Source organism: Oncorhynchus nerka, linkage group LG11, assembly GCF_034236695.1.
Source record: "Oncorhynchus nerka isolate Pitt River linkage group LG11, Oner_Uvic_2.0, whole genome shotgun sequence".
Taxonomy (NCBI): domain Eukaryota; kingdom Metazoa; phylum Chordata; class Actinopteri; order Salmoniformes; family Salmonidae; genus Oncorhynchus; species Oncorhynchus nerka.
The window spans coordinates 67,936,168-67,946,821 of record NC_088406.1 but is presented as its reverse complement, the minus strand read 5'-3'; the positions used below and the strand labels follow the sequence as shown (position 1 = coordinate 67,946,821).

Genomic DNA, 10,654 nt, shown 5'->3' with positions numbered 1-10,654 from the left:
AAAAAACAAAAAAAGGGGGGAGAAGTTGGGGGGAGCGGGGGTCGAGTCGAAGCAATTGCACCACCGTTTATTCCATATTAGAGCGCCCCCATTATACCTCGATGTGTAGAGCTCGACAGCTGGTAGTCCTAAAAAACGGAACGAATTACCTCTGGTTCATTCAGCCATTCCTATGGGGAAAGGCTTAGGAGGTTTTGTTCTCTGAGGTAATATCAGTTAGTTAACATGAGCTTTATGAATTATGAAGCCTTTGTGCTTTTTTAAAATTACATAAGTGCTTAAAAAAATCACAAATATTGATGTTAGGCAAGGTATAAAATTAGATTGAGGTAAGAATGTCTTATTTTACCAGCCACGTTGCGAGCATTACATTTGCTAATAAAAATAGTAAGAAGTATGAGCATATGTGCGAGGGGCGATTTATTATAGAAAAATGCTGCAGTAGCGGTTCAAAGTATTTCTGCTGTTTTGTGTCATAGATGTTAATCGCACAAATAAATACGAATCCTACATCCCACATCAAGACGCAACACTTCCTGGCAAGAGAGCTGTGCGCTAAAATAGATTCATTTTTGGAGGCGCTATCCACAGGCATAAAAGTTGATATAATTTACTCTAAAGTCCACAAAGTGAGACTTTGGCCTCATGTTCTTGGCAGTTTACATCGTTTTGTTCATAAACTCTGTTGTTTTTCAACGTTAGAGTCTGCTGCTTGAACTGATAGCGAAGAGACGCCCTCCCAACATTAAAGAGGTAGCTGAATATTTTGTCTCAGCTGATATTTTGGTTAAAAGACTGAAGTCACACATTTTTTAAATGAAATTGAGCAATATACCACATTACTTCTTATTAATACATTTCTTGTTTAGAAACATTACAAAGCACGGTCATCCGTTTTTAGTATGTCATTATGGCACTAAACTATTTTGACTGGTAAAAAAATATCTGAGTGGCTGGTAGTTTTTTTCTCTACCTGCCACAGTGGCTGGTGACCCAAAAAGTACATTTTAAACTTCTCTGCTGCTACTACCAATTCATTCTTCAGGGATATCCATTACATCTGTGCAGTACAATTAAAGGGATACTTCAGGATACTACTTCCCCAGAGTCAGATGAACTAGTGGATACCATAGTTTTTCAAGCCAATGCTAACTAGCTTTAGCACGATGACTGGAAGTCTCTGTATCCTCTAGCATGCTCTCCACAAATTGTACTCCCACTGGGCCTAATTCATCTTTGGGCATTTTCCTGATAATTCCTATTCACTTTCCTTCAATTTCTGAGAGTTCATCTGTCGACTGCTCAGGAGAGGAACATGTAATTACACTGAAGACAAAGCATTTTATTTGTTGGCGTCATAACTCAAGGGTGTGGTTCAATGAAAAAGGTATTGCACACTGTTCTTTGAATTACGGTACAGCTTATTACGTTACATCAAATCTCCTTTGATCACCACTTTTCAAGCTCAGAGCAGATTTGATTAGAAAGAACAGTGTGTTGGCAAGAATACAGTACAAAATAATATAATTACTTTATTCTATCTAAATGACCTCAGTAAGGTAAATAAGGGTTAATTACCCTCTTACCAAGACACTTCATATGATAACTATAATAATGTCAGCTAAAGAATGGTTCCCAGAAAATCCCTGTGTACATCCCAAGCCACAGTGCTACAATGTCTCCCCATTGTGGACACTCCTGTGTCAGATAAGGTTACTCCCGAAGGAGAAGCTCTTGTAAAGGCGTCAGCATTCTTCAGTTCGTGTGGCGCCTAACCGAACAAGTCCCTTAAGACCTTAGCTTGAAAAAAAACCCACAAAAAAACAGCAATAGTACCGTTTGTCCATTTTGAGACGCTGTAGCCAGTCTACACTTCCTCAAAATAGTCTGTGTTAATCTAAGATAACTCAAGAAATCTGTCATTAAATTGGACGCTTTTGCCGAGATCTTAGTTGCGCAATTTCACAGCTAACTAAGATGTTTGGTGCTGTATATCTCAATGTAAAAATGTGCACAACTAGTCGTCTCTCGTTGAATGACAAAGACTTTAATGAAGAATCTCTACTGTTGACCAGTAACTTGCCTCATAATATATGCACAAACTCTTCCAAACGGTTTTGGCTGGGAAGCATGCAGACGCCTTAACACCGCTTACAATTGAAGGGCCTGTCCTTGGTGTGAACAGTCTGGTGGTCCTTCACATAGTTCGCCTCAGCGAAGCGCTTTCCACATATGGGGCAGGCATACGGCTTGTCGGCGTCCGTCCTAATGCTCGGCCTCCCATGTTGTGACCCAATAACACCAGAGGTGGTTCAGGTGGTTAGTCTTTGAGGCCCCTCCTTGACTGGATGTTGTTTGGATTGTGTGCTGTGTTATAGGCTATGTAACTCTTCTGGTGAACGTGCAACCTGACCATGTCTATATTGGTGGGGTAACCAGGAGGTAACTGAGGAAGGCTAGACATAGGTCCAGCTTCAGACTTTCTATGAACCCAGTCACCAGGCATTAAACAAGACCCTGTCGGAGAAGACAGACTTGCTGATAGACTACCACCAGTCTCTGTGAAGGCTGAAGCCCAGGGTGGGGCCACAGTCTCTCTGATGACCACCAGGACTGAGGTTGTTCAGTTCACCTGTCCACTGGTTGTGTTCTGTGTGGTGGTTGAGTCTCTGTCCCTCGTTCGGTCCTGGTTCTGACTTAGGAAGGAAGAGGGACGGTTTCTGATCCAGGGTCCTGGTCCGGGGTCAGGGTTTGTGACCAGCCGCTTCAGAGGTCCAGTCTCTCCCGCCAGCAACACCAGATATCAGCAGGTCTTCATGGACTGCAGACTGTGAACAGAAAAGCATATAAAAGGTTTATATAAGAAACTCTGCTGTACACACAGAAACAACATATTATAAAACATTAACCAGTCAAGCCCATCTCTAACACTGATTCAAGTACCCAACAATAGTCATTGGAGTTCATAAAAAATAATGGCAATGTGTTGACTCAAAAATGAAGTATGTTTTGGTTCGACTGAGATAAGGAAAAAATGTATTTAAACCAAATGGTCATATGCTCATGTAACAGTATAACTTTAGACCGTCCCCTCGCCCATACCCGGGCGTGAACCAGGGACCCTCTGCACACATCAACAACAGTCATCCACAAAAGCAGCGGCCCTTGCAGAGCAAGGGGAACTACTACTTCAAGCTCTCGGAGAAAGTGACGTCACCGATTGAAACGCTATTTAGCGCGCACCGCTAACTAAACTAGCCGTTTCACTCACATAACATGAAGTACAGTACTTTTATTGCACAAATCAATACGTAGAATAACTTCTCACTATGGTAACACTTGACCTTTTCTGTAAACCTGGTACCCTCACTTTTGAAAAAATTTACATTTATAACACTGTCATTACATTACACACTACTTAATGTCAAGTAAACATAGGCACTCATTTCCTCATTATAAAACACCAGCATCAAACAACTGGACAAGATTGTCACTTTTCATCAGTGAAGCATTTTTACAGACACCATCACACCATATCATCTACTCTGCCTCATCATACTCATTCTTTCCTCAGTTCACCTCATCCAGTTCCCCACTACATCCCAAACCAACAGAATTAACTACAAACTAACAAGTACTACATTACATATCACTATACATGGGCCGTGTGCATTTTCTGCTGGTGTATCCTGAAGAGGTTCCTCTCTGAGAACCTCTTCCCACTGTCTATACAGGCAACGACCTCTCTCCCTAATGGACTTTCTGGTGCATCTTCAGCTGGTGCTGGTGGGAGATCATCTTCTCACAGGTGGCAGCCGAAAGATTTCAACCCCGTGTGCATCCTCTGGTGGATATCCACCTATTTGGGGAAACTGAAGACTTTCCCACAGAATGAACACGGGAAGCTCTTCTCTTTGCCACCAGATCTGCTGATAGCGTTACTACTACTGTCATTTGTCAATGGGCTTGTGTTGCCATTTAGTGCTGAGGCACTGGCATTGTCTGAGGTCTGGTTTAACATTAGGAGAGTGTGAGGAGGACGAAGGCCAGGGAGTGTCTGTTGTAACAGGGTCCATGTTCCAGTTGATAGATCCTATAGAAGGCAGGCTGAAGGCAGCACCTGTTAGGGGGTTAACCTGAGGCGTCATCAGTCTCTCTGAATAAGGACTATACGGGCAGGACCGGGGAATCACAAGCCAAGTCTCTGTCTGTTCTCATATGGACACCTCCCCGTCCCCGCAGACCACATCTACGCATCGCCCTGGTCTCAGGCAGTCTGTTGTCATGAAGACTAAGTTTGGTTGTTGTTTTGACTGTCTGTTTCTGGTTGTGGTTAACAGTGTTGTTTTCATCTATGTCGCTTATGGTCCTGGCCTGCTTGGTGATGTCATCAAAAATCTCTGAAGCTGGAGTCTTATATTTCCCTCTCTAACTTTAAGCATCAGCTGTCTGAGCAGCTTACCGATCACTGTACCTGTACACAGCCAATCTGTAAATAGCACACCCGACTACCTCATCCCCATAGTATTACTTACCCTCTTGCTCTTTTGCACCCCTGTATCTCTACTTGCACATCATCATCTGCACATCTATCACTCCAGTATTAATGCTAAATTGTAATTATTTTCACATATATGGCCTATTTATTGCCTACCTCCCTAATCTTCTACATTTGCACACACTGTACATAGATTTTTCGATTTTTCTTTTGTGTTATTGACTGCACATTTGTTTATGTGTAAGTCTGTGTTGTTTCTTCTGTCGCACTGATTTTCTTTATCTTGGCCAGGACGCAGTTGTAAATGAGAACTTGTTCTCAACTGGCCTACCTGGTTAAATAAAAGGTGAAATAAAAATAAATAAATAAAAATGCCCAGGGGCCTTCGTTGCACAAGTCTGGGAATCCAAGAAGTCTGCCCATTCTCCTCTGTTATCCTCCAGCCAACCACTTGCAGAAAGAGGTTAGAAAATAGACTTAAAAAACATGGTGTAGAACTTTTTTTTTTTTTTTGTCAATTATCTGGTCAAGTTCATACATTTAGTGTTTTTGTTTTTAAACATACTTTAAGTTGTATATTATGTCAATTTTATGAACGAAGAAAAATAATAGCCAGGCTTATCACTATTCTCATTGAATATATATTACTGTATTTAGGCTACATGTATTTCTCCCTTACCTTGCTCCCCCATCTTTAGTCCACTCAGCAGGTCAATACTCTCTGGTCCGTCTTCTATAGTCTCCTCTTTGACCAGCCACAGAGCAATCTTCCCATCCTCCATGTCTACTGACTGTAAGAGATACAGAGTGAGAGGATGTTGGATCAAGAAATCTGATATGAGCACCCTGCTATGGAGCATCTTCTGGTTGGGCAATGAGGGATTGCTGAGTACTATGCAAACATGTTAGTTGATTTGATACTATGCAAACGTGGAGATCGAATATCTTTACATATAATCTTATTCATTATGATTTAAAAGGCAAAACTGATCCTAAATCAGCACTCCTACTTTGGAGAGGCTTTGTGTATACAGGCCCTGACCTAAAACCATTCAGACAGTAGTTCACAGTGGGCTCACCTCAGTGAGACTGTATGTGGTCCTGTGCTGCTCAACTGGTTCCTCTGTGGGTTCAGGAAGTGTAGTCTGGTTGTCCTCCATGACCATGGTTCCCAAGACCGTCCTCACCCCCCTCCTCCTTCACCAGCAGCACCTCTGGACCCTCCTCCTCCTGGAAGAGACAGGTGATACAGATTACACAGACATACACTCCCTCAGGTACACACACACACACACACACAGAGAGATAAACACACTTTGTTTACCCATCCCCACTATGTTTCAGTCCTGTACTGTAGTTACAGAATGACTTCATTGTTGTTAAACCCATCATGGTGGACATAAAATGATGTTGTGGGTAAAAAAGTTGCTTTTAGTCATCGTTAGACAAACCTGATGAAACTATTTTGACATGTACAGTAGGTGTTTGTTATTGTGTGGGTATGTACAAGTATATTTAGTAAGTGTATATTGGTTATAAAGCGCTGTCTGATGTGTGCAGAATAGGGTGAGATCAGATGTGATGTATACTAAAGAGAGTCTCAAAAGTCAGACTGAAAAGTCCCATTTTGGGTTTATTAAAGATGAACAAGTTTTAAATACACCATATGAAAACCACATACACATACCTCAAATAAAAATCATCATGAACTTGATAAACTGCATAAAATGTAATAATTTTCTCATTAAAAGCGTTTTAGGATTCTTTTTTTTGTAGTTGAATGGAAGTAATTGAATAGTTATGTCAACATATAACCTACACAGTGCAAACAAGATGTAACAGACTTTTTAGGCGTATATATGCCTTATATATCACACAATGTCTGAATGCAATATTCTACCCAGGAATATTCAACACTTTAATCTGTTGCTCTCGTTTTTCCAAATGCATCTGTGGATCCTTTCTGCTGACGACAATGAAAATTCAACTTTGCCTTTAATGCAGGGTTTGATCTAAACATCAGAAGCTATCGAGTGGAATGGTTACTTTCTATGTTATAGAGTGGAATGGTTTTTCTGCTGGTGCATCCTGAGGTAGCTCCTCTCTGAGAACTTCTTCCCGCAGTGCGTACAGGCGAACGGCCTCTCTCCAGTGTGTACTCTCTGGTGCCTCTTCAGGTCACCAGTCTGGGCGAAGCGCATGTGACACTGGGCACAGCTGAATGGTTTCTCCCCTGTGTGGACCCTCTGGTGCCTCTTCAGGTTGCCAGCATGGGTGAAGCACATGTGACACTGGGTACAGCTGAAGGGTTTCTCCCCTGTGTGGACCCTCTGGTGGATCTCCACCTTCTGGGAGCAGCTGAAGCCTTTGTTACAGAACATGCAGAGGAATCGCTTCTCTTTACTGCCCGGTGTTGCTTCCCCTCTCCGCGCCTTGGCTCTTTGGTCTTTTGAGTTCAATACCTGATCGAAAAGAACCTGGCCGTGTGAATCGGAAGGTGCCATCGACGTGGACACTGGGTGTAAAGGGGAGTGGGTTGCAACATTTAGATTGGTCTCTAAACTTTCCCTGTAATCTAAGAAGTCATTTGTGTTGCCCTGCGAGTGTCCTTCTCCTAAGTGAGTCTCGTCTGCATTCCAGTTAGCCAGTTTCTCTTTCCCGACCGTTGTTGCTCCCCCTCCACAAGCCTGGGCTATAGCCCTGTCGTTTAAATGTAATACCTGATCGAAAATCACCCGGCCGTGTGAATCGGAAGGTGCCATTGATGTGGACACTGGGTCGCGATCCCTGAACGTGTGTAAAGGGGAGTGGATGGCGACATTTAGATTTCCCCTGTAATTTAAGAAATCTCTGCCCTGTGAGTGTCCGTCTCCTAGGTGACTATCTGCATTCCATGTGGGAGGAGCGTCGCCCTCCACTTTCACAGTAACCTCATCTACGACTATAACCTCCCCTTTCTTATCTGGGCACCCTTCAGAGTATACACTACTACTGTACCGGTTCCAGTCCCCTCTAGACAGATCAGTCTGGGTCTCTAAACCCAAGGGCATGTTGTCAGGGTCCACCTCTGTAGCGTAAGAACAAGACAGATCATCAATGCCAGTGTCTAACGCATCACCATCTCCACAGGAATTAACTGTCCCCTGGCTCTGGTGAAACACCATTAAGTACTCTGAGCCTGGAGCAGGAACACAGCCCAGTCTCTCGGAGTCTGATCGGTGGTTAGATCCTGTATGTAAGAGCCTTTGTGTTACAGTTAAAGTCTCTGTCTCAGTCTCTGTCTTGAGGACGGCGTTCGGCATTCCACTGACCTCCGTGATGCTGGATCGGGTCCTAGTCTGGGGCGCGGCAGCGGTGGTGAGGTCCTCGGGGGCTACAGGGGGCACGACTCCATGCGCTGCTCCAGTCTGGATGTCTCTGCTGTGTCGTGGGTCCTCATCTCCTTCAGACCTCTCCAGCTTGAACCCAGTACCTGCAGCTTCTGCATTTGCAGACTGACACAAGAAGAGGGTAGATTGTTACCAGTACATGAGTAGAATTGGATAATAATGTTGTAGGGAAGTCTCACAAGCTCCTCTGGCAAAGAAATGAGGATGTTACATGTAAGCAAGTGAATAGCTGAGGGGAGGCTTTCTGAAATAAACTGGCCACATTTGATGTACTGTAATGTTGATGTAATACTATTACACTAACCTCTATCACGATAACATGCTGGGTTGAGGTTCCACTCCCCTCATCAACAGTGATTGGTTGGTCATCTCTCCATGTGTTGTGTACCGCTGGCTTCACAAAGCTCCTGTAGCCTCCAGTGAGATGTCCTTCACCTGAGAGAGTGATTGGGAGTAAAGAGGTGGTTAGGTTTGCTACTGTCAATGCTTAATGCTTATACTGTACACTATTGACAGTTTTGACACTGTGTAGAATTGGCAAGAATTTAAGGTAACACATAACTATACTATTTATAGATCAATGTATTATGTTCAATGCATCAATTTTATTTAAGCAGTGAATGTTTTATCTGATTAGAATATGATAGTGTCTATTTTGCAAGTTAACTAAAGGATAATTATTGCATACTAACTAAAAACTGACCAAGACCCAATTCCAGTTAACCTAGCCTGGAAGCTCGATTTTGAGTGTCATTAAATTCAACTTCAGACATAAATGATATTTTGGATCAGGAAAGTTTATTCTCACGACCTTTACACGAAAGTATGTTAAATACAGTTATATTTTAAGTTACTTTACCGCTTTGGGTGATAAAAGCGCTGGTAGGTAGTGCGTTCATATTTTTTTTACGTTGACGTAATCATAATTTCCTATATTTTGTCTAACACTCCTACCTACAAAAGGACCAACTGCACGGACAACCGGCAAAGTAAGTACAATTATTTTATTAAGCATTCTGGCTTGTAGAGGTCCTGAAATAAAACTTTCCTGATCCAGACGCTCATTTGGCGTGGACTCCAATGTCATGAAATTCAACGTCAGGTCTCCCAACAATGGTTAACACATCTAAAGTCAAACATGTGCAGATTTGAACGGGGCGACTGGCCCCTCAACCTCGGCAAAATGTACCTCTTGCCATTCCTCTGTATCGGTCAAGGATCTTGACACTACTGGAACGACTGGCTAGGACGCGCTCCCGTGCCATCTTCAGTTCCAGAAGCTGTAGTTTCCTCTGCAATGCACCGTTTTCTTTCTGGCTTTGAGTTATTTCCAAACGAAACACTGCATAGTCGTCGTCTACCAGTTTACAGACCTCTGCCACGGCTGCATTCGCTAGCACCTCCATAATGGAGGCTATTTGAGTATGAAAAATCATACAGTTAGCTAGCATTAGCAGCTAAGTAGTTAGCGTTACCTAGATAACAGATCTATCAACCAAGTCCCGTCTACAACGCGAATTAAAGACTACCAGGGGTAAGTATATGATACTGTGCAGTTAAACGAGTCATATTCTGAGTTCCAGGGTGTCAATACATGGCTAAATAACAATATAAACGCTAACGTGGACATTTGTCTTGGTCACTGTCCACTTCCGTGTACACTTTTTCAATGGTTTGGCAATGAACTTTAGTGATACATTACCGCCACCAACTGGACTGGAGTGGTTACCAGAGACAGGGTGGGTCTAACGTTGAACCCTACCCAATTAAACTGTTCATCATGGATACCATTTGCAAATCATTTGCTTTATTATTTTACTGGACTGATGGTACCGGCATCTGATGGTCATAGTGCTTTCAAGACAACTGGAAACTAGAGATCAAATCATGACGTCAGTGATCTTCAGATCCAGAAGTCAGAGCTCTAGAAAGATGCCTGAGTTTCTGGCTTGGAATTCATGGTTGGATGGGGACACCGTCTTCCACTTGATGCCAAAACAACTTTTCCCAGTCGGATCAATTTTTTTCCAGAGTTTCCAGTTGTTTTGAACAAGGCATTAGTCTAAGCGGAGGGACGGAGAGCGCAGCAGAGGGTCTGAGACGGACCAGAGAGAGGGGACACTGTCTTCCACTTGATGCCGAAACTTGATTTGGAGTAGCCATGCCTTCCGCCTGGCTACTCCAACCTCGGCCAACAGCTCCGCTCCCCCCGCAGCTCCTCGCCCAAGTCTCTCCAGGTTCTCCTTTACCCAAATCCAGATAGCAGATGTTCTGAAAGAGCTGCAAAACCTGGACCCGTATAAATCAGCTGGGCTTGACAATCTGGACCCTCTATTTCTGAAACTATCCGCCGCCATTGTCGCAACCCCTATTACCAGCCTGTTCAACCTCTCTTTCATATCGTCTGAGATCCCCAAGGATTGGAAAGCTGCCGCAGTCATCCCCCTCTTCAAAGGGGGAGACACCCTGGACCCAAACTGTTACAGACCTATATCCATCCTGCCCTGCCTATCTAAGGTCTTCGAAAGCCAAGTCAACAAACAGGTCACTGACCATCTCGAATCCCACCGTACCTTCTCCGCTGTGCAATCTGGTTTCCGAGCCGGTCACGGGTGCACCTCAGCCACACTCAAGGTACTAAACGATATCATAACCGCCATCGATAAAAGACAGTACTGTGCAGCCGTATTCATCGACCTTGCCAAGGCTTTCGACTCTGTCAATCACCATATTCTTATCGGCAGACTCAGTAGCCTCGGTTTTTCGG

General features: G+C 43.5%; 1 protein-coding gene across 1 annotated transcript; it reads right to left on the bottom strand.

Annotated features, from left to right (window-relative positions):
• Positions 1–6,105: 6,105 nt before the first annotated feature.
• On the bottom strand, positions 6,106–9,553 carry LOC135559522 (uncharacterized). Its single transcript, XM_029673677.2, has 3 exons — positions 9,077–9,553; positions 8,192–8,322; positions 6,106–7,992 (listed from the first exon to the last, which is right to left on the bottom strand). The coding sequence occupies exons 1-3, from the start codon at positions 9,336–9,338 to the stop codon at positions 6,553–6,555; spliced, it is 1,833 nt and encodes a 610-aa protein (XP_029529537.2). The 5' UTR covers positions 9,339–9,553; the 3' UTR covers positions 6,106–6,552.
• Between the last annotated feature and the right edge of the window lie 1,101 nt (positions 9,554–10,654).